Consider the following 23,569-nt stretch of genomic DNA (forward strand, 5'->3'; position numbering starts at 1 on the left):
AAAACTTTATTTCCATATTTTTGTCACACATTTTGTTCAGCACTTGTATTTCTCAGAAAAAAATATGAGCAGTAACCAGGTTTACTGGTTATAGCCAAGCGCAGCTGCAACTCACAAGAGCTGTAATAAACATCATATATCAACGTTTCCCGAATATTGCATCGCAGTCGCTGGCCATCCGGCTCAGTGATGTTCTTTTCTCAACACATTATATGAGAACTTAACATTTCATTTCTGTCATTATGGACCACGGGCTACACAGTTCCTATTAAAGGTAGTCACATAAAACGAATGTAAATAATCACTAAGCATCATAATTCACATTATCTTCAAGTAACTTGTAACGTGAAGTAAACGTATCTCCCCACCCTCTAATTATGAGGCAAGTTTTTATGAGGCGCCCAACACCATCAATAACGCTTTTAGATGTACATCCCTAGTTTCAACCATGGCACTATGCCCTGCGTGTGCTCCAAGTTACAGGACCCCGGACGTGGTGTCACACGCGGAACAGAAATCAATACCAGAGCAGCAACGCACCCCGCACGAGCGATAAAGAACATTTAAGCGCGTCATTTGTGGCAAAACAATCGAGCATTTCATCAGCACCGCCGAGCTGGAATAAATTCCAGGCTAGTAGGCATGAATCTCGCGACCTTGAGCTCATGCTGGGGCCACCCTCATAAAAACTAAGCGTTCCGGGGAATCGCGCCAAGGAGACATCCTTGCACAAGTGTGGCGGCGGTGGCTGGGAAAACCAGGAAGCGCGCGCTCGCGCTCGAACCTACAGCTGCAAGCGTGGGGATTCCCCGCCCTCACGAGGAGCAGCAGAGCTGGATGCTCACCGAGCCGCAGTTCCCGGACGTATCCCCAGCCGGCAACTGTGCCGTTCCTGCCGGCGGCGTAGAGGCTCCTGTCGGAGGCCGACGGCAGGCAGGCCGGCACCGCGAATGCGCCCAGAGGAATGTCCGAGGCAACCCGTAGCAGGCCGATGTCGTTGCTGAGCCTCTTGGGCTGACCGAACAGCGGGTGCAGAAGCAGCTTCTCCGGCACCAGGTCCAGCGATGAGTGGTCCAGCTCCGCCTGGTACAAGTGGTACTCGCCCACGCGAGCCCGCAAGTTCCGCAGGGTGGCCCTGCGATCACGCCAAAGGCCTTCGTACAACGTCCCGTCTCCTTGATGCGCTTCTTGGCCGTGGACAAACAGGCATGGTGAGAATGAATTTATGCATACCATACTAAGGGAAGTGAAAACCTGAACCAAACATTCAATGCGCATAGAACGCTGCCTGTCGAGAACGTCGCAATAGGTATGGCGGCACCCTTATTGTTCATTGAACAAAGGTTACAACATGCACTTTTTGTGGTTATGAATACAGCTTATTAGTTCACAGCATGTTTGTGTGGTCCCGTCACCAGCGTGCAAAGAATGAAGGGGGTGTTCGCTCCAGATGTTGCTGCGAGAGGCATTTCTCTATTGTCGATTCGGAACATGAAGCACATGATCCTAGATTCAGAATCTTAAGTTCGCACACACAAAAAAAAACTACTATACTTGGTTGTTTGACGCTTTGGTTGTTGATCTCGTCTGATATCTCAACTGACCGAAGCCTGTTCTTTCCAATTAGTTGCATGCGAAAACGACTCTGTGAATCCCAGTTAACCTTAAGAATGTAAGAGACCGGTAAGAGTCACGTGCTTTGGTTCCTGAAGAGGCTTTGCTAGAAATATACGTGAGCACGGGCGACCCTGTTGAGCTTGTATATCATGTAACCCTGTTGAGCTTGTATATCATGTAGAAAGAAAGCCGCGTTTGAACATTTAGTTACATCGAAGGCGCACACCAGTGCACCACAATGCGGTTGAGACGAAGCGAACTGTTAGTTGTATGTCCATGTCCATCCCCTTTGTTGTTCACTCGCGCTCCACCAACACGGAGCAACCACGGGGTGCAGCGACAAAGGTGATCGCTAAACGCTAAAAATTCTGCTCGTGGAACATGACTAACCAACCTAGCTAACACTCATATACATGTCAGCGAAAGTTGTAGCATTTCAGCGTAGTTCCTTTTACAATACTATTGTTTGTTTGAATGTAGGTGTTTTCTGCAGCCTCAAGATGACAACTGCATATTAAAAAAAGTATTTTTTATATTCTTTCAAGATTGCCAACACATCCGTCGGCAAATTTGCGTGTGGAAGCCATTTATGAAAACATTTGTAGCAGCGCGGGATCTGCACCGCTGTATTTATATATTAAAATATGATATAGCTAATAAGATATGCTATACCTGATCTTCTAAGTACACGCAAGCAAGTTGTCTTCGCTGGCTGGTATAGGAACGAGCTGCATGAAAACCAGCAAGATGCATAACTTTTTCTCATGCAGACCTCCACGCTACGAAGGTAGTACTTGTCTTTTCTCGTATTTAGGAACAGTTAATAGCCTCACAGATGACGTATTCTTATGTTTGTTCGTTTTTCGCAAGTAACCCATCGCGTGTTTCTGTTTTTGATAAGCTTCACGGTAATACTGAGAATCCACCAGCCTGCCATAACGGCTCAGCGGCTATATAGCGTTCCGCTTCTAAGCACGAGGCCGTGATTCCTGGGCGCGGCAGTGGCGTTCCGATGGCGGAGGAAGGCGAAACGATTGTGTACCGTGCTTTGGGTACACAATTAAAAAAGTTCAGGTGTCCAAAATGCTTTCCGAATTTTCCACTACGATGACTCTCACAGCTCCTGGGTTGCTTCGGGGGCAGCGTTATTTTTGTGCATAAATCAATAATAAAAAGAATATCTAAAGATCGTCCTATAAGCTTGATAGAATATCCTTCTTTATTTCTTAGTTAGTCTTGAGGCAACATCATTAACTTCTACTGCCACTTCCTGCGTGCAAGATGGTAGTGCAGTAGAGGAGCACTGTGTATTACTTCTCAGTAGCCCCGCCCCGTATACTTCTTAAATGCAGGACTAAAGACAATACTGGTAGATTAGATTTCTTTTAAAATTGCCTAGCATTTATCTGTGTGAAGATATTGGAAACAAAGAATAATCATTTTTCGAGGTCACACTTTACTTTCTCACTTTAGATTACACAAGAAAAAAATGCACAAAAGACTACGCATACTACATGCCTCCATATGCTGCATTCATAGCCCGACGGGGCAACAGACTTCGTGCCACTAGTGCTACAGCATAAAACAGCATAAACATAACAGCATACACCGTAAGCATAAACAGTAAGCCTAAACAGTAACTGTATAGGCGTCATGGTTGACGAGGAGGGCAGGGCGCTTGAAAACATTTGAGTCCGAGTGGTGAGAGACCAAAATAAAGGGGGGAAAAATCGGCTCATTGCACCATGCGTTTGGTCATAAGACGACCATCGAAGGCAAAGTCGCAATTGATGTCGGAACCAATAGGGAAATCATGGACGTACGACGAAATTTCACAACCCGGATCTCGAAGTTTTAGGGAAAACGAATACTGGCGTCACTGCATAAAAATTTAAGGTCATATAGCAGTTTATTTAAACTGAATCTTTTAAAATTGCCTGTTGAAAATTGCGCAACTCTACCTCTTCAACTGCAGTACTCATAGAGACGGGCATTACTTCCACGAATATTGCATCATCGGCTAACTACCAAAACTTGACTAATTCATTTTTGCTGTTTATTTCAAGGCACATATTGCAATTTATCAAACAGAGCTGGTGAGTTCGCAAGGCACATCCGCTTGCAACGAACTCGGAGCATGTCACCAATTTTTGGCATATGCGTTCCCAGATTTTACACCAAGATTAATTAGTGTTAGGGCTAAATTTGTCCTGCAATGCACGAAGGGATGTTTTGTTAAAAAAGCTGAGTGGAACAACAACGCAAAATAACGCAGTTCTGACAGCGCGGGTGTCAAAACTGGCGCTAGTTTCAAAATATTTCTAAATGAATGCGCCTTGAGAACTCACTGCCCTCAGTTCGAGAATTATTTCTTACAAGTTTAATTGGCGGTATGGCTCTGCCTGTGATGGTGAATGTCTTATGGTGGCACCTCTGGGTTGCTAGTGATGAAATCTCTCGAGCTGATGCAAGTACGGCATAATTGCTTTCACTCTCACAAGGAGTGATGTCTTCTTAGCCTTCTACCAATATTTTGTTAATTATTTATTTGTGTCCCTTGATTTCATGTGCAAGTAATATCCACCTCTTCAAGTAACCCAGCTCAAGGGTTAAAATTGCGCTATCTGCCAAATGCGAGTTTTTACACAGACATTATGTTCGATAAAAATAAGACACCTTGCTAGTGTATCCTTTTTAGAATTTCTTTTTCCTCTTCCAATGCAACTCAATTATTGAAAGGTTATAAACAGTAGGTTAATTTGGAGGTTGTTCGCACCAGGAAGCGTGTCCAGAAAGACGAGGTTTATAATTTTCTTTTTCTTTTATCTTTAGCTTTTAAGTATGTTGCTATAAACACGTTGTATGCTACTGTTTTTCACGTGTATATTCCTGTAGCTTCACATAACGTTATTCCTTTGGTGCCGCATTAAAGACTGTTCTCCTCATAAACCAGCAACAAAACAATATCGCACTCAATTTTAATACTTATTCTTAGGGTGAGTGCATTAATTAAATTACTGTGGCATCTCGTTTCTTGTTTTGGAAATGTTAATGGATCGCTCTAAATAATTAAAAAAACTCCAGTTAACATTTTTTATTACTTTCCAGGGCATTACACTAACCAGGAGAAAATTCGGTGGGTGCATAGTGTACATTTCTTACGAGTACATTCTTTGGTCACCTGAAATTAAAGTTGAAGAAAGCTTTCATAAAGATAACATACCTTTGCAGACAATGTGCAGCTGTAAGTATCCACCGCTTTCCAATAATTGTGCCCCCGCACTCATGTTGCCCGTTTATTCTCAAGGATACCTGAAAAACACGTAATCAAGTTATTAACCAGTCAGCAAGTCAGTAATCAACAGCCATAGCAATGCGGAACAAAAAAAAACTGCTCGTGCCTAAGGACATTCGAGCACTTGCTTCAAACACCCCCCTTGGTATCTCTCTCTCTTTCTCTTTTTTCGGACCGCAAGGCATAAGTTCTGAGTAACAGCAGCAATACAACAGCAATCGCAACAAAATAATGAAAGAGAGCACGGACTCAACTAATTAATTATAAATTGTCAACGCTCTTTGATAGCCACCGAAGGTTTCGCATAAATTAAGCGCAATTAACTAATGTACACGTAAATCTCTTTGAGCAGACCAGTATTGTTTTTCATAGATTAAAATTATGAACAACGACAGTAACGAAAGCAATTGGTTTAAGTCGCATATCGCGTCGGCATATGCTAGCTTTATTATCATTGGCAGCAGCTAATAAATAGTAGTGACTACGACATACAATAGTAAAGTAAATCGACAGGATGATATTTCAAGCATCTGTCTGTAGCTGAATGAATGCGTTTCGTGGGTGCTCTAAGAAACACTCGATTTTTTTTCAGAGCACGTAACAGATCTGCTAGAAGAGTGCCGCTAGCGATGGTGCTTTCATGTAATGCAGAAATACCTGGCCAGATTTTCTTCATTCTCTTTATTATTTTTTCTTCCTTTTGTTATTCGTCATCAGCCGGCATTAGCCGCTCAGAAGACAAATGACAAGAAAAAAATTTATTCGGACGAAAAGAACCCTTACAAAGTACGGCCCGCGATTCTGTCTCATCAGCGGTCGCCCTTTGCCTGAGTATCAGACGAAGTACGCAGAGAGAGTGAGATAGAGAGAGAGAGATGAGTTCTTTAAAAAAATTGAGACGTTCGCCAGGATGACGGTCTTGCATGCAACTCCGAGCATTGGGTGAGAAACGTGGTATACACATTCACTGATCAAAAGCACACAGCACACGCACGCACGGACACACATACACACACTAAATCTTTCCAGTCTCATTAAGTCACGTCGCTTTCAAAAACATTAGAAGCACTTTTGTTGCAGAGAAAGCGCAAGGACAAGTCTTGCGAGCTGCTCAGGCTAGCTCAGCGCACTTTCAGAGCGAAGTCACAGCGCCCCTAGTAGCCAACGTGTGGGTGCGGAGAAGGACGACGTGGATGGCCATACTTTTTTATATAATAATAACAAAATTGCAGCAATGTAGACTAATGTGCTCTTAAAGGAAACACACACTCCGTGTTTTCTCGTCGATTATCTCTGATGCACAGCATATAAAACCTTCATAAACGTTTCATGTATAAGTCTACAGGGTGCCCCAGCTAACGTTAGCCAAGCTCTTAAAGATAAAATACAGAATAGACGAGGACGCAACCACTGGTGTACTGTCAGCAGTCACGCACCGCACTGTTAGTTTTTTTAATAATTTTACTATCGATAATTAGATTATTATAATAATTAACGAAGTTTTTAATTACTGAATTGAGGGCACGAATTTTGATAGAAAAGTAATCATTGTGTTTTAGAATACCCAATTAAGTTGTTTTCAGTCTGCTATCTCTCGGTAATTATTTTTCCGCGTTATAAAGAAAACGCGCCAAATATGAAAATTGCCACATGATTACGCGTGCGCCCTCTGCGACACCAACGGTCCCTGGCGTTACTCGAAACAATTAACTCTGCTCAATGCCTGGCTCGGCTGCCACGTGAAAATGACGAGGCCTCGGTATCGGCGTTGGTCACCGCGAAGTGCGAGCTGCCTTTTCCGCGTGAAGCACGATGTCAATGCAGTGCGCAGTGGCATTGAGGAAGAGGGCAAAGGCATTGAGCAGAGTTACTGCTGGTTAGATGTTCCCTCCAACAGTGGCCCGTATACCGTACAACACACCACGGACACTCGCATCGGAAGTAGGCTCACAACTCTTTTCTGCTAGAAAGATTAATTTAAAAATAAGAAAGTTAAAGCTTTAGTGCAAGATATCTAGACAATGCGTGATACGCAAGGAAACGGTGGAAAAAAATTGTGAAACGTAACTGCGGTCTTCCATGTTGCGATTTTCGTATACTCCGAGTACTGAGTTTTGTATTCTAAAATACACAAAACGTGTTGTCCTCTTTGAATACCATTACATCAATCACCCCCCCCCCCCTTTTTTTTTTCGGCAGCCAGCCATTTCAAGCACATTCCTGTAATGCCCACTGCAAACCGGTGTGAGCCCTAGCTGTGTAAAAAGCAACGTTCGCTTTGCATTCCCACGCAACTGTTCAGAGAGCAGGCGGTATGGGCATGGACGTATTTGATGACGTGTACGCACTAGAATTACTTACTTTTATGTTTTGAAATGATGCTGGTGGATCTGCCGTATGGCCGCAAACGTATATAGTCATTTTCACGCCGTCGTGGTCATTTCATCATCGTCATTTTTTTTTGACATTTTAGCGCAGCGCCATCTTCCCATCGTCGTCACGCCATCCTAGTCATGTCGTCGTCATACAGTCACCATTACATTGCCGTCATTCAGTCATCATCGTGCGTGGAATACGCATGTTGGAGTGCCATAAGTATCTGTTTAGTGAGGCGTTGCCCGAACAAATTGTGTCCAACTTAGAGGTCTACTGCACAGCCTGACACCCCCTTGAACTAGGCTGTTCCTGAGTTTACGCGAGAGCTACATCTGAACCGATTTGAGTTGAAGCGAGGATCATGGAGCGCACGACGCGTTACTTTGCCTTCTTCACCTCTGGTCATCTTCGGAAGATGTAATCATCTAAATCTGCTCATGCCGCGTATACCCGTGTTTGCGCGACGATGTAAACGCTATGGCTCTTAGCGGCTACATCGCGATGGCAGAAGCGGGAAAAAGGCAATGCAGCGTCTGCACTGCGCATTTCCCGATCCTGCGGTATTTTCCTTCGCGATCGCGTACGTGAATAACCCTTAAGCTTCATCGTGTATTATCGCCTTATATTTTGACAGGTGCTGTGGCTGTAACCATTAGACGCATGCTAAGTTCATTTCAAAAATTGTTAAAAATTCTAGGGTTTTACGTGCCAAAACCACCATCTGATTATGAGGAACGCCGCAGTGGGGACTCCGGATTAATTATGTTCACTTGGAGTTCTTTAACGTGCACCTAAATCTAAGCACACGGGTGTTTTCTGATTGTACGTCCTGATGCCCAGTTCGGAACATTTCACGAAAAGTATACTATCGCATCTCGTGGACGAATACAATTCGCTGATCATTAGCATGTGCTCGAGCAAAGTTTGGTTCGTAAAGCTACGTGCTTCAGAACACACCGTAGCTCGTATGGTCTTCGTACCATCGGCTCAATTATATTGTAGATAGCAATGATAATACAATGAGTCGCAGTATCTATATACCGAAGTCAAAGTCATTTCTATAGGAGTCTGTGATCCAGCACAGCTGGGTGGTTTTCTTTGTACAGAGTGGAACAATTCTGTTGGCAAATCCCGGCCAAGTGCGCAGGCAATTTGGATGTAGCAAACGACCGCGACCTTTTCACGCAGGCAGGCTCCATGCTCTCTTGGTGGTATCGATGATGTTGCTACAGGCGGGGATAGTTTGGCATACCTGGTAAGCAAATGCTCCACCTGAGCGTATATCTCCCCGCCAAATATGCCAGGATCAGACCAGACCAGTCTCTCGTAGAAATATGAGATGAATGCGCGACACTTCCTTGCGCATTCCTCCTCCTGCGCGGAGGAGGCTTCTGCACGGCATGAGAAGAGGGTTTCCTCATGACCATGCAGAACAGTTTGTTTTCGCAGAAGCTCTGTGCTCTGTCATTTATGTTGTTTTTTTTTTTGTTACTAATGACACGAACCATTCTCCTTTCAACGTGCCACATTTCTTTACCATTCGCCTCCTACAACAGCGGACAGGCGCCTGTACATAATGCACCCAACTGCAGCGAACTAGTTATTTGCTCCACACAAGACCACAAATGACGAGAAGCGCGTTTTAGACAGATTACACCAACTAGTTTCAGTTGTACGAACTACTCGCGGAACAGCATGGTCTCCGATATGGTGCGGCGCATGCCGCCAGCTCTTCAAAACTGTACTGAAAGTGTCTATCATGATCGGCCTATTTTTATGTCCACTGCAGGACGTAGCCCTCTCCCAGCGATCTTCAATTACCCATGTCTTGCGCTAGCTGATTCCAACTTGCCCCTGCAAAAGTGTCTTTATAGTCTCTATAGGAACAAGCTAAAGCACTATTTGCAACACGCGTACATGGGAAGGGTACTGCAGTGGTTCGGATGAGAAAACATGCATTGGACAAAATAGTACAGGTGACGTTGTCGCATCAGCGCGAGCAACCACGAACTTTCTGTGCAAACTATATGCGCGTGCATGTGGACGCGGATGATTGGTCGACGGCATCCAATGCACCTTCAATTAAGCTTCGGGCACAAGGTCCACTTTGGGCATTTCATTTGACCTTGATAGTAAATTTCATATTCAGAATGTTGCCTTGGTTCGTTTCGAGAACATCTTAAACAGAAGCTTAAGCAACCAGGCTGCACGCTTGTTTTTGGCTGTTATTTGCCCAGCAACCGATGCCTCACTGAGAGGCAAGGTGGATTCAAAGGCGTCGCGAAACTTCGGGCGAGCCGCGGTCAAGAACTAATGATCCGTGATACCAAAGTGTCAATAACGGGAGCTGCGATTGAAGCGTGACTAGGTGAGGAGGAAACAAACATTGTTAAAGAAAACAAAAATTTTTTGAAATAAAAGGAAGATAAAACTATCTCATTGAACGAAATAAAATTCCTAAGCAGTGTAAATATTAAATACCTCGTTTTCAGCGCCCGCTAAAAAAAGCTCCTGTGTGCAGACAGGCGCGCTCGTAAAGTTCGCCTACTAAACGACCCTCCACTCCCCCCCCCCCCCCCCCCTTTCACACGTTGTGTAGTTTTGATCGTCATCGTTCATCTGAATCCCGGTGGCGCGGTATCTGCGAGGTGTGTTTCACCAAGGGTCAGTCAAAGGTAGTTTACGACACCACATAGTAGAGAGCTTTAGGTTAAGGGTCGCAAGCCCAACCCAAGCGTTGGGGGACTATAGCACCGGGCTTACAAAAGAGCCCAACACGACCACAGAAGAGCGCGAAGGGCCCACAATGGAGTTTTCATCCCCCAACGCTTGAGTGCGGCTTGCATCCGCTTACTTAAAACTCTCTAATAGGAAGTTTAAGGTTAGGGGACGCAAGCTGTACCCAAGCGTTGAGGGCCGCAAACTGCATTGTTGGCCCTTCGTGCTATTTTGTGCTCGCGTTGGGTTCTTTTATAAGCCCGATAATTTGCGTCCACCCGCACTTGGGTGCGGCTTTCGGCCCTTAATTTAAAAATCTCTAATTGTTCACTTTACCTGCTTTTGTGTGGTTGTACAGGCCGGCGAGTCTGGAGTCTGACCCCAAGCGCTTTCTTCAGCCCTCAAAGAAACGATGTTCAATAGATGTGTGATTTCGACATCCACATGGCTGTCGGTTTGCAGCAGCTTTCCACGCTAAAAAGCTCGAAACGCCCACCGAGTCGAGCTGGGAGACATTCGGAAATACTGTCCTAATGACAGGCCATTAGGACAGTATTTTGCACCTTTGGCAGTATAAAAAACTTTTTTTTTTTGTTTAAACGGATATGCCATAACCATTTTTTATTCCGTCGGACGTGTTCCCTCGTCACACAGATGGCACTGAGTTAGGGAAATGACTAGAGATACTGTATAGGCTCCTTAACCCTAAAGGGAGCCTAAGCAGTAACGGTAGGAATCACATAACCATATAGCCAATGGGGTCGATTTTTCTGTTGTCACGAGCACTTCCCGGGCGCTGAGGCAAACGCGTAAAGCCTGTCAAGTAATATGTTTATTGACATCCTGGTTTCGTTTCTTGATTCTAACGATTTATTTATTTTGCCAATAACTTCTAAAAATGTATTAGGTTCTTGTTTTCAGGTTTTACAACAAAATGACTTAGTAATCTCTGGACATTGCGGAAGACCTATCGAGCTTGGGCACGTCATCTGCCTTGCGCGGCAGCGGCGGTGAATAAAATGCAAATGTCGATCCTCCAGCGCTGAAATAGTCGCTGCAATCGCCGCTGTCTCGTTCGAAAGCGCTGGAAGAGCTCCCCGTGTAGTCAGAAGACGTCGTCAGCTTCACTTTCTTGGCATCAGCACCACGTGTATACTGCATGTTTAGCACGCGTTCTGCGCGTTTACGTTACCGTAGTATAGGATCTGACACCATCAACTCATCGTGACGTCGCACCAAGCAGCTATTCATTTTGAATTCGGTACAAGCTTGTTGATTGGTTATTTATAATTATTGATGAGTCTCTAAGCAAACTTACCCACCCTACCAGTGACTGGACTGACAATGATATTTGAACATGACAGAATCCTAATATGGTTAAAGAACTCCAGAGTAGCCCTTTAACACAATATATCTGTCACTTGCAATAAAATATTTATTTCTGCGTACAAAAATGCGTAGCTCTGTGTACAATTCTCACGATTCCCATGGGTTTTGAGGGGCTCTAGCGAAATGTTTGTGTCAACGTCTTGCAGAGCTGTCGCACCACATTGCACAGCAGTAGGCATGGTAATAAGCCCCACGCCGGTACAAAGCTGATAGAACTGCACCATGTAAGTTATTGCAATGCTGATGTACAGAAACCGTCAACGCGGAATCGCAGCGATAAAGCGAATCGTTTGCGCTATCGCTCACGCCGTTTGCTGTTGTCTGTTTTGTCGCTTTCGATATCGAGGCGCATCGCTGCATTACCACCACACATGGGCTCACTCCGTTGAAATGGCCACCGGCACCAACGCTCACGACCCAAAACTACCATGTGCGCTGCCTAATATATATATATATATATATTACACGTCGGCAAGCAAAATTAAAATGACCAAGTATTCATATATGTTCCAAAAAAAGGCATACAGCAAATAGGCTTGCCTCTGGATGGAGAGGCACTGCCGTTTTTCTATTGTGCCGTCGTCGTACGGCGTTGTCACGAAACATGTCTAAGCACCATCAACCGCCGGTGAACCGTCATGTTTTAACGTATACGCTTCTATGTAAGATTTGCTACCACGTATACCTTGGTGAAAGCGTCCGCAACAATCATGATGGCATGTCACAGATGGGGCAAGCCCCCACAGCTCGCGAACGCATGGCACATCCCATTTCATTCTACGCGACCACAGCTTCATTTCCGTGTGGCGCGTAATTGAAAGGCACCCATGCATTTAGATGTATAGGCGGGACATAAAGGGACCCGGCGACCAGAATTTATACGGAGCCGTTGATCACGGACACTGGATAAACAGCCGTGTGTTGATTCAGTGCGGCATCTATTGCGGCACATCACCTCTCGAATGCCAAATCCGACAAGTTTCTTTTTATTAGTACACACAGACTCCTAGCACGAGGAACAATGAAAGATCGCTTTTTTACAAATGACCAAGGTGTACTCACGATCCAGGGAAACTCTCCGTCGTAGGCGTCCCGTCCTCCGACGATACGACTGCGGCGCACCAGCTGCCGGCCGCAGCGACAGCTCCTCCTGAACGCTGCGACAGGACACGAAAAACTAACGCACGGGACACGGGTGCAGGCCTTCCCGTCAGCACGGGGGGAAGAGCAGGTGTATGTACAGGCAGCTCGAAGCGCGCGCTCAACTCGTTTCTCGCAACAACTCTGGCCTAGCTGCGGCCTGATCGTGCGGTGGCACACTTTGCTCGAATGTCACTTGCCCTCGACGATGCGCTCACGCAGCCGTGACGGGCCCTCCGTGCCCGCCGCTGTTTTTTCCTCGAGCGATAGTTCCACGTGCACCGGCCAGCTCGCAAAGGCGACACGTAATCGTTCGGTAATCAGCTCGGCGCCTTAGGCTCGACTGTTTAACACGTGAACGCGAGCGCGACACGAGCAAGACGCGATTTGAGTCGGCGGGCTTTCTTCGCGAAACTGTGCGACGCCTGCCCGGGGATACGCGGTGTTTTCTTTGGCTAATGCGCTTCCGTTCCCGTTTCACTGCTATGGCGAGTGCATCGCGACGTTGCCGAAATGCAAACTGTCTAGACGGTCTCTCAGCGGGGATTTGACTAAAACACGGTGCGGCCGGTAGCGCGAAGAGTCTTTGTAAACTCTATTCATGCTTACTTTGGCTCGATTGAACCCTTCTTTGTTTACGTTCTTGCGCGCTACCCTGCTTGTATCTACATAATAAATCATTAACGCTCCTTCACCTGGATGCGAGGTTCATTACGTGGAAGAAAAAAATAAGTGTAGGGAATTTAAATCACAATGTGTACGCTGTCACGGAGAGACAGCTGTAGCGCTAAAACGAAAATTGGATTCTGAAAGCAAGTTAGAAAACTAACATGACGAAACTGATTACCTTCAAGGGTGTACGGGGTGATAATTTCTATGTTTTTTTATACATCACCTGTGGCAGAGAGCATAATTGCATTCCTTGAGCTGGAATATTCAAAGTGGTGGTGGACATTACTTGCACGAGAAGTCGCAACACATGTTCAACTAATTCCCAAGAATTCAGTGAATGACCTCTTAATTAATTAGTCTGTGGCACAAATTGCAAATTATGAATTCTAGCCGGTTATAGTTTGCACGGCCTATCTAATAGAAATACATTTTGAGGATGGCCCAGGTTCCGAGATATGCGCCATCAAACTCACGGTAAAAATGCACTGTTATCTCACTTAGTTTTTTAACAAACACTTCATTTCATGCATTGAAGCACAAAAGTAATTGCAATGCTAATGCATGCCATCGTATACTTTGGCAATGAATATCTCGAACTGGTGTGATCCTGAAAATTCATCCTAAGTGGATACGCGTTGCCCGGCTACACTTCGTAAATTGCAATACGGTAATTGCAATAAGGTAAATAATTAAGAGGCTAATTAGCGAATTTTCGTTCGTTCAATATATGTTTCAATTTCTCGTGCAAGTAATGTCGCTTTTGAATATTCCAGCTCGAAGAATGAAATTGTGCTATTTGACACAGGTCATTTTTTAAAATTCTGTAGAACTTAAAAATAATCAACCGGTATAGCTGCCTCTCAAGTTTTCGGCTGTCATGCAAGCCACACAGTGTCTAGCACACTGCTTTAATAGATCATTTTCCCATCATCCAGAGCACTTATCTGCAGTCTCACTCTAGCGCCGACAGCCGATATTTACTACAACGTTCAATAATCTAGGGAAAATGAATACGATGTTAAAGCTCGGTTGCACTGTACTGCACATTAACTGTGGGTCCTACAGCTTCTCCGGAGGGGCATGTACGCAAGATATACCGGTAAAGCTATCGCTGCACAAAATCGTAAGACTATCGCGTTTTCAAAGAAAGAAGTCACCGACCACTTACCTGCGTCGACGAACGGTGCGCAAATGAACAGGCACGCGGCAATCACAACCACACACCAAGACCGCAGGCCCTCTTGCCACATCCCTCAACGCGCAGCCCCCCCTTTACTTTAAAGCGTCTTCTAATGTTTTCAGCTACAGGTCTATACGCGGACTTTGGAAGAATCTAATACTATTTCACGTCTCGTATCGGTTGCACGAGTGTAAGTCACGAGCTCGTCAACTCTGCGGCGGCGTCGGCGGCGGCTGAGCGCATACGGACGAGCACGAGGGCTGCCGATGAACGCGCAGCGGCCGCCTAGAGAAAGTGCGTCGTCGCGCGCACCGATCGTGTCGCGGGCAGGGGAAAACGTAGCGTTTATAACGCACGCCTCGGAGCGGCCGGGCGGATGGGAATGTGGGTTAACGGGAGCCATCCTCGCTTCACTTAACAACAGGCGACGCTTGTTCGCCCTCAATTTTGCCCGTCGCCTAAGCGATCTGCACCGCGGAACTGTCGATGACGAATCGCGTGTAACGTGATTGGTGGCCCCAGAGGCAGTAGTGGCACCTTTGTGTCCCAGCGAATCGCTGAGGCTTCCTCAATGAGATCGTCTCTTGCCCTACGAAAAGGGGGAGAGGGTCATGGTCTCAAGAAGATTAGGTGAACTGCTTTGATGACTGATGATGATGATGATGTTGCAAAGTGACCATCTTACGCAGCCCCTGCCTAATAACGTATCATTGCTATAAACGGGTAATGGCGGACGTACGCACTCTTCCTTGCTCGTGTCTTACAAACCTGCATTCGCGAGAAACCAAGAACACGGTCGTATATCGTCTTTTATTTGAAGAATAAAAGAAGCGAATGTGATGCAGGGTTATCGCAAGAAAGATTCGCCGATTTCCGCATGCATTGTGCGGACGAAATATCACCATTCTCCATTATTTACTCATCGTGGAGAGCAGTGCAAGTTTTATTTCCGTGTTCAGAATGCAAATGATCCTAGTACGAGCTTGGATTACGTGAAAGTTTCTGCAAAGGCTTTTTTGCCTATGTCCGATCCTGAGGCTAAATCGGGAATATGTTATTTTGTGCCAGAAGACCGAAAACTATAGTTTCATTTCTCGGCATGTGGAGCTTCCAGCTTATTTACTAATTCAAGAAGATTTGGTATATGAAGCACTCTGCTAGACTTTTTATCCCTAAGTGAGTACGAACTAAGGCTGGACATTCATTAAACAATTCTGCCAGATGAATCGGAACCTCTATATGAAATAATAAATTCATCAGTCGGATTTGTGGATTTATGTTCTTGGGCTAAAATTATGAACTGACGACTTTCGTACACAAATTTCGAGGAAAAAGCGTCAGTTGCCCTGTTATCACGTCTTCGGAACATTGCTTGAGGTGGAGCATGCAAAAGCCCAGAATTCATTGTTATTGTTTTCCACAGGCTGTAGGAAATTGTCACCATGTCTATATTCCTATGCTTACCTCCTGTAACCCCCCCCCCCCTTATGTAATACCCCGACAGGGGTCCTTAAGGGAAAATAAATGATGATGATGATGATGATGATGATGATGTTGATGATGATGATGATGAACATTGCTTGAGGGAAAACATATTAAGCATATGAAACTCCCTCAGTCAAAATCATAGGTCCAAATAAATGACAGGAAAATGTCGTGTCGCTTTCTGGCCCAGTTGGACAACTGCCGCTTCCGCAATCATGGTACGCATTACGCTTCAGTTCCTCGAACGGCGAAAAATTATACCTTGCGACACATTTTAACGGGATTAATTCAAGAAGTGCACCAGATTTCTTGGCGTAGGGTTTGTTTACAAGGACAACCGCTGTACGTCACGAAAATTGGCCAGTGATAGAGGGGGGGGGGGGGGGGGCGCCACTAGTGTCTAGGGGAGCTGCAAAGCAGGGTGGTTCTGCCAGAATGGGAACGATGGGCAGTACAGGGATTTGCCTCAACTTCGTCCTTCTGGCCCTAAACGGCTTCGTGACGTTGCGAAGGGATAACTTTTAAGACAGTGCTGCGCTACAAATAATTAAGTAAACATTACTAAAATCGTCCGACGGCAGGATTATACGGACTTCTAGCACAGAACACAGGACTTCTAGCACAGAAGCCCGACATTGACAAGCATTACACCATGGACAAGTGGAACCACTGAATTTAGCAGCGATTATGCGTGTTTGCAGAGTCCTATTACCTTCTGCATTAAAAGAAGTGTAGATTGCTTTGAAATTTACGCCAGTGAAGAGAGATAACGCGTAATAAACGAAGCCAAAAGAACGTCTGAATCCATAAGCACGAAGATCCGACAAATCCATGTATTACCCATCATTGATTCCCATCGTGGCTGAACGTTAGCAGAGTCAGCGTTCCCTGTAGTAACTGTATACGAAGCTCTATGGGTGCAGTAGTCGAAGTTACATTGTGATAGCCTTGTCGAAAGCTTCGGACCACGTGATAACAAGAGAGCAAGCTTGCTAGAGGTTCGATTGCGCGACATTTTGACGGGACACACACAAGATCGAGAAGAGTGTGTGCTTCTCTTCTGTGTGTCCCGTCAAAATATTGCGCAATCCAACATATATGCTATACCAACACGCCCAGTCTTCAACCTTGGAGAGCAAATGTGAGAAGAAGGAAAGCCCTGCGCGTTCAAGCTTATTGTCCCGTGTGGAATGCGGAGAAGCGCAGAGTGAAAGAGGCAAAATTGGTTTATGTGGCGTGCGTCCAGCTTTGAGGGAGACATGGTCATTGTGTGGCTTGCGACCTCTGGACAATGCTGACCGGCGCATGCATCAGCAGCCTGTGACCACTACCTGCGATTTTCCTGCCGTGGAGAGATGACTTGAAAACAAACCTTGCACCAAGGTGTCGCTCTATTCGGCGCGAATTTTGAAATGTTCACTTTAAATATATTTCGTCTTTTTTTTTTTCACGTTCAAGAAATTCCGGCACGAAACGGTGGTTATGGGACCGACAGCTATTTGATAAAGAGGGAAAATAAAGTGCTATACAGAGTTTTACGAGCCGGCATCGGTGTCAATGGTTTCATGAATTTTGCGGAAGCCATACCGGCGACGGCTGACACCTGAATGAGGAGAAGGGGAGTGCAACACAAAGGAAAAATAAAACAATGGGGGAAAAGTAAGTTACGGGGAGAAGGAAAGCAAAAAGGATATACTTGGTGTACTTGCCGCATTTACGACAGCGATCTTAGCGCAATTTACTGGGGTTATTTTGCCTCCCGTGCAAGGTGCATCTTGAACGCGTTCCAGTTAAGGTGCAGGCTAGGAGGCACTCTGGATAGAGTGATTTTCCCAACATTTGCAGGATCCCCACTATTGTTCACCGACAAGTGCGGAGGGGTTTTTGAAGTGGACACAAAGCTTGCCTTCACCTCCTCCAAACTCATTGGCGCGCACACCGATATTTGACAGGTTTATATCTTGGTTAATCTAAGTGTCACTGCGAAATGCACAGAACAAATGTAGTTAGGACTTCTATACCCTTTGTAACACAGTGGCATATACCACTTCTGGGGGTTCGGAAAATAATGGGCACATAACCAGTGGCACAGCAGCGATATAATATCATGCGTTACACCATTGAAAGGTTTGCGTGCTTTCGAAATACATATAAGCAGCCATTTTAATGTACTGATTTATTACAGTGGTTTATTCTTCGATTCTGCCGAACACAGGTGTATTCGCAACCTTAGGTGGTGCGGCTGTTCATCCAACATGGCGGTCGTGGAGATGATCGTGACGTTGCCGTAACGTGCACGTACGTCTCGAAGAGAGAGGAGTTCTTTGCGCTGCAGTTTTTCTCCGATTTATATTACTACGTAGACAAAGAAGCCATCAAGATTTTGTCATAACTTAAAATATATTCAGTATATGAATGTACCCCCTTTAAGAAAATAAATGCATACAATTGGTAACACTGAAATCGCAGCGGCTTGTCGCGTTGATAACACGGAATCATTGATAGGAATTTATCGCAAAGTATGAAATTATCACACACATGGCTCAGTAAAGTGAGAAACATTCTCAGAGACGCGTTTTAGCGTATTCTTGCCAGCTCTGTATTTCGCGGCATAGCGTTTAGTTCAGCTCAATGTGGTTCAAGGGCTGTCGAATTGGGTGTGTTCTGCAGCAGTTTGTAGATATACGAATGCAAGATGAAAAGGTTGAAGTGGAGTTTGCGCTTTTGTGAGCAAACAAAGTGAAAGAATTGTCGTTTGCACTTTACGACTGAACAGGAAGAGTGAGTCTGTAGGCGTATACGAATGCCGGCAATGCACTTATATTGCATATTCTAGACCAGCAAACGGTATAAAATGCAAGCAAGAAATCGGTGACTAGCGAGAAAAACTAGTGGAATGTCAAAATCGTCATTTTAAAGAAATATTGCCTATTTTTTATTCTAGGTTTTCTGTCTTTGAGGAATGCGAGGAAAGAAGGAAGATAATGGGTGGGCACGACAAACAACCAGCAACAAACCAGAGGGAGATATATCAATTGCAGGAGATGTGAAGGTCATGGATTACAGGAAAGGTACTTTCTAGGCCCTTGAAACTCGGAATAAATGCGACGGGCGTTCTAAACGTGGACCTTTCGTGATGCATTTGAGTCATACTGTAGGGAGCCTACATGAAACGCTGTTGTATGTATACAGGCTCCCTATCAAACTGCGTATAGCAGCCGCATGCGGTGTTCTTTCTGTCTCACTCGAAAAAAGAATTGCGTGCACGACGCAGGCATTGAATCTCGGTCCCCCAACACAGCAGTCGGATGCTCTTATCATTACGCCACAACCACACTTTTTTCTTTATTACGTGGTAGTAAAAAAACATACTCTCAAAAGTCTGAGCAAGCAAATGCAAGCGTCCAATAAAGACATCCAGACCGGCAGTGATTCTATAGCTGCATGCAAAGTGCGAACTGAAGCAGCAGATTCCCTAGACAACGATCAAGTGGTTCCTTGTGCTTCAACGTGCGTTCCTGTAGCAAATTCTACTGCACCAAAGGCTATGCAGGCTAAGTAATGTGGACATGCATCGTAGCATGTGTCACAGGGACTTTTAAAGGAAGAAAGCGAATAGTGTATGGTGCGACATCTAAATCTTATTTTAGTGTTCTCTGGAGCACGTCCTAGAACATGGCGTCCCTGCAATTTACAAAACAGTGATCAATCGTTTCATCACGCGGTCACAAACGACAGTTTGTTGAGCATGGCATGAAACAGCCTCTCTTCTACAACCAAGATTTGACAGGAACTGTTGCGTAATGTCTCTTAAAGGAAAAAAAATGTTTTGATACCTGGTGGAATGATCATTCGCCGGACACATAGATCTAGGCAAGTGCATTCCAAGCACGGAGATTCCAAGTAAGGTACACGGTAAATGGGTACAGGGAACAATACGTCTACATGTGCAGTAGATTTTTTTTTTTTTGCGGGAGACAGTGAAAATAAAGTCATAGTAAAGCGAGCCTTTAGAAAGCAAATACTTTCGACAACCTTCCTTCAAGAAGCGTTCCATCGTGCGTTTGGTACTTTTGTCTAAAGGTCATGTGCGGAGGCAATGCGATGTGACAATCTTTTTCTTCCTCTTGTGAGAGGAGGCCTCGGCCTGTTACACCTCTTTGTTAGGCAACTTGTATCCCGCCTATTCTTCTTTCGTTGTGTCAGTAGTTCATATTTGAAGTAAATATTGCAACTTCGCTTATGCAACTACCTTCCTGAAATAGCCGTTTCGTCATCTGTCAGAGATGTATACCAATGGCTTCATGAGGCCACATTCGCACGCATACTTATATCATGCCAACGCCAACTATCTCTTTGAGATGATCGTCGCATGTTCATTATGATCATGTTTTCCGTGCTATGGCAAATACCCACAACAAGAATTTCACCAGTAAGCGGGCGGTATATTTAAAATAAATAAGAAAAAAATTCAGAGCCCTTCCACTACTGTGAAGATGGAAGCCAGAGAAGCTGTGACTATGGTGGGTCTGCTATAGTGAATATTACTATAGTGAATTTATATATTATCACTATTGACTATACTGAGCGTCCTCGGCATGTTAGTCAAAGAGCAATCACACCGGCGTCTTGTTTTCGACTGGCGCAATGTCCAAGTAGTTCGTTTGCTGCGCCAAGCCGCCCCACCGTCATAGACTAGCGTATGAGCCACAGCGTACATAGTGTTGTCAGGATCCTGGAACATGTAGTTAAACGACCGTCCGTCCCATAGCGAGTCCAAAGGCCAACTGCTGATAGCAGCGCTAGCGCGATCTCTACGTCATGAGACAAAGAGGCACAACGATTGATGGGACGTCCGGCCGCAGAGTATCGCGACATTTGTGAAAGAGGCATCGGCGGTGGCAAGAGGTATAACAATGGGCCATCCATCATCCATTTTGACACCTGTGCTAAGGCACAACTGGCGAGAAACCGCCACGCACATGGAGCCAAACCACCACGCATCTGAATTGTTGTACACGCCGGTCGGTCTACTATACACAGACGCGATCTCCTGGAACCTAGCCCTTAACAGCTTCGCCGTAAAAAAATCAAAAAATACAAGTTAGTATGAGAGTTATCATATTGGGCAGCACTGGTGCGCTAGAGTACATGCACGTGTGCAAGTTTCATTTACGTGAAAGACGCAGGAATGAATTGGGCGAAATTAAATCATTACATTGAACACTTCACCAAAGCTTCATTTCACATAGATTCCAAAATGTGCGTTACACCTACATAATACTTTGATGCGTTAGCATTAGGAGCGTCAAAGTAGAGGTAGAGAGGGAATATATATATATATATATATATATATATATATATGATGAAACTGGGGTGGTCTGCTTTGCACCACCGTGGCTCATCGAAGCGACTGGACGTATGTCGAGTAAGCTCCTGAGCAACACTTTGCAAAGTGGTGAACGCAGTTCCAATCATGAATCCGGTGCTAAGTATTTCTCTTGCATTTACCGCTTTATCACCACTGAAGTTATTATTTTTTCAGCGATTTAGCGCGCAATAACAACATCTGTTTTGTTTTTCTGAATATACGATATAACTCCTATTTTGGAATAGATAGGTAAGTTGCCCTGCACTTCTTTCTGTGCCTGAAAATGCAGTAGTCGCCCGTTCCGCCGAGGTCGGTCATCGCGTCGCTGGTTCACGAACAAACCGGAGGGTGCCGCCACTATTTGTGAAAATTGCGATCCAGCTCGCTGCATTGCACGAAATATGTTAATAGAAAGTTTTAGTTGAGCATATTAAGCGTAATAGCGGGCTTAACATGATAGCGGCCTTAGCGGTATAGTGGGATTGGAATGCGCATGCGCAGAACGCTGAACGACCCGCAGAGTTTATAGCGTATGCACACTATTTCTGAGATTTAGCGTTAGCGTCTCTGCGTGGTTTAGGTAGTTTACGCAAGACATGGCGGCGTTCCTGGCCACCCGTTTCGAACAGCATTTGGGATTGTGTTTGCATAATCAACTTCGTTCGTAGAAAATGACTGTGCAAGCGGTTTTCGCTTAGTCTTAGGCCACTGCGATGACAGACAGAGTATTATGGATAACCTTGCGGAGTTTTAGAGATCACTTCCCATTCCTAACGCTTCGAGGCCTAAAGAAAAAAAAATTCTGGGATGGCAACACCACCTATCGGCGAAGTCGAAAGCTAGGTGTAAATGCATATGGCCTGTGAGATCGCGTGATGTTGGAGGCCATGGATGGTAGACTGATACTGATTTCGCCGCGGGTTGGCAGACATGGAAAGTACAAACACAACATGCTCAAGGCTGCCATTGCGCTGCCTATCCCATTCTTTTTTTTTTTTTTTGACGCGCACGCAAAGCTTGGTGGAAGCTCTCGACCGGGCTTACGTCAAGATTAGAGAGGCAGTCGGCATTAGCTAAGAAACAGCCTACACCAGAATCTGATAGACCAGCAGCCTTTATAACAAAATATTCTAATGTCCTCCAACAACATCCTACGAAAATACCACCCACTCAATTAACGACCGTCTGAAAAAAGCGTTCCCGGATGTACCAAGGGTTGCCTATTGCCGCAACAGAAACTTTAAAGACATGTTAGTGGACGCAAAAGTCAGCCAACATCATTCCTCCGTAATAAAAGCATGTTCTCGCCCCAGGTGCAAAACCAGCAGGCACCTTCAAAGTGACCTTAAAATTAAAAGCACCGCAAATAGCTATACACGTGAAGTGAAAACTAGTTTTACTTGCACTAGTTACGATGTAATTTATATGCTTGAGTGTTCCTTCTGCAAGAAACAATATATCGGCGAAACTGGAGGATCAATGAACGTCGGGTTAAACGGACATCGCACGGACATCGCGCGGATACAGCTAAAACGCTTCCCAAAGCCATTGCCGAGCATTTCAACCAACCAGGTCATAACTTTTGTGCATCTTAAACTCTACATACTACAGTCAAATTTCCGTTCTGCGCATAATAAAAAATATAGAGAATCATACCTGAGCCATAAGTTACAGACATTGCAACCAATAGGCATGAACGTTTCAAAGGGAGCTTTAGAATCTATGCGCTATGCTAAACTTCAAACTACAGGCAACAACACTTAGTTATTTTTCATTGAGTTGCTTTGTTCTTTTGTATTATTTTATATTGGGTTGTCAATAATATTCCAACCTCCCTTTCGTTTCATTAATTCCTTTCGTTATTTTATTTCTATATATTTCCTTTTTTTATTTTTCCGCGAGCCCCATTTTCTGCCACTACTCTATTCTCTCTTTGAGAGACACGAAAGTTCACTGACCTCCAGCGCAGTAGATTCCCCTCCCTCCCCATTGCCCAGCCCCCTTCCACGAAAAGAGGAACCTACAATGACACGTCAACCGGCTAACACATGGCGCTGCCTCAAATTCCTCCACCGACTATCAGTCGCGCATTATCTTTCTTTTCAATTCAACACCGTCGCTCGTTACCTCGCACACACCCCTTACCCTCTCTCCCCTTTAGAAGAACCGCACCTATATACTGTGCCGAGGATAGCATATGTCGCCTTGAAAAAGACAACTCCACTTGCCGAAACGTTGGCTCGTGTTGCTCATCGTCCATTACACTTTAGCAAGATAATGCCTCTGATATTTCGATTTCCGTGGAAACCACCGGCTGCATCTGCAA

The 23,569-nt window shown here is 45.0% G+C and overlaps 2 protein-coding genes across 2 annotated transcripts in view; one reads left to right on the plus strand and one right to left on the minus strand.

Annotated features, from left to right (window-relative positions):
• Positions 1 to 14,785, minus strand: part of LOC119456089 (transmembrane protease serine 9) — a 28,366-nt gene extending 13,581 nt beyond the window's left edge. The window contains exons 1-4 of the mRNA XM_037717690.2: positions 14,376 to 14,785; positions 12,458 to 12,552; positions 4,841 to 4,929; positions 846 to 1,135 (exon numbers count right to left, since the gene is read on the minus strand). Coding sequence (XP_037573618.2) covers positions 846 to 1,135; positions 4,841 to 4,929; positions 12,458 to 12,552; positions 14,376 to 14,457 — 556 coding nt within the window. The 5' untranslated portion in view covers positions 14,458 to 14,785. The remainder of the gene's footprint in view (positions 1 to 845; positions 1,136 to 4,840; positions 4,930 to 12,457; positions 12,553 to 14,375) is intronic.
• LOC119456919 (transmembrane protease serine 9) overlaps positions 1 to 23,569 on the plus strand; it is a 64,303-nt gene that overhangs the window by 24,578 nt on the left and 16,156 nt on the right. Inside the window, exon 7 of the mRNA XM_049669139.1 lies at positions 762 to 933. Within this exon, the coding sequence (XP_049525096.1) occupies positions 762 to 933 (172 nt within the window). The remainder of the gene's footprint in view (positions 1 to 761; positions 934 to 23,569) is intronic.

The sequence above is a fragment of the Dermacentor silvarum genome, chromosome 6 (assembly GCF_013339745.2).
Source record: "Dermacentor silvarum isolate Dsil-2018 chromosome 6, BIME_Dsil_1.4, whole genome shotgun sequence".
NCBI classification, from domain to species: Eukaryota; Metazoa; Arthropoda; class Arachnida; order Ixodida; family Ixodidae; genus Dermacentor; species Dermacentor silvarum.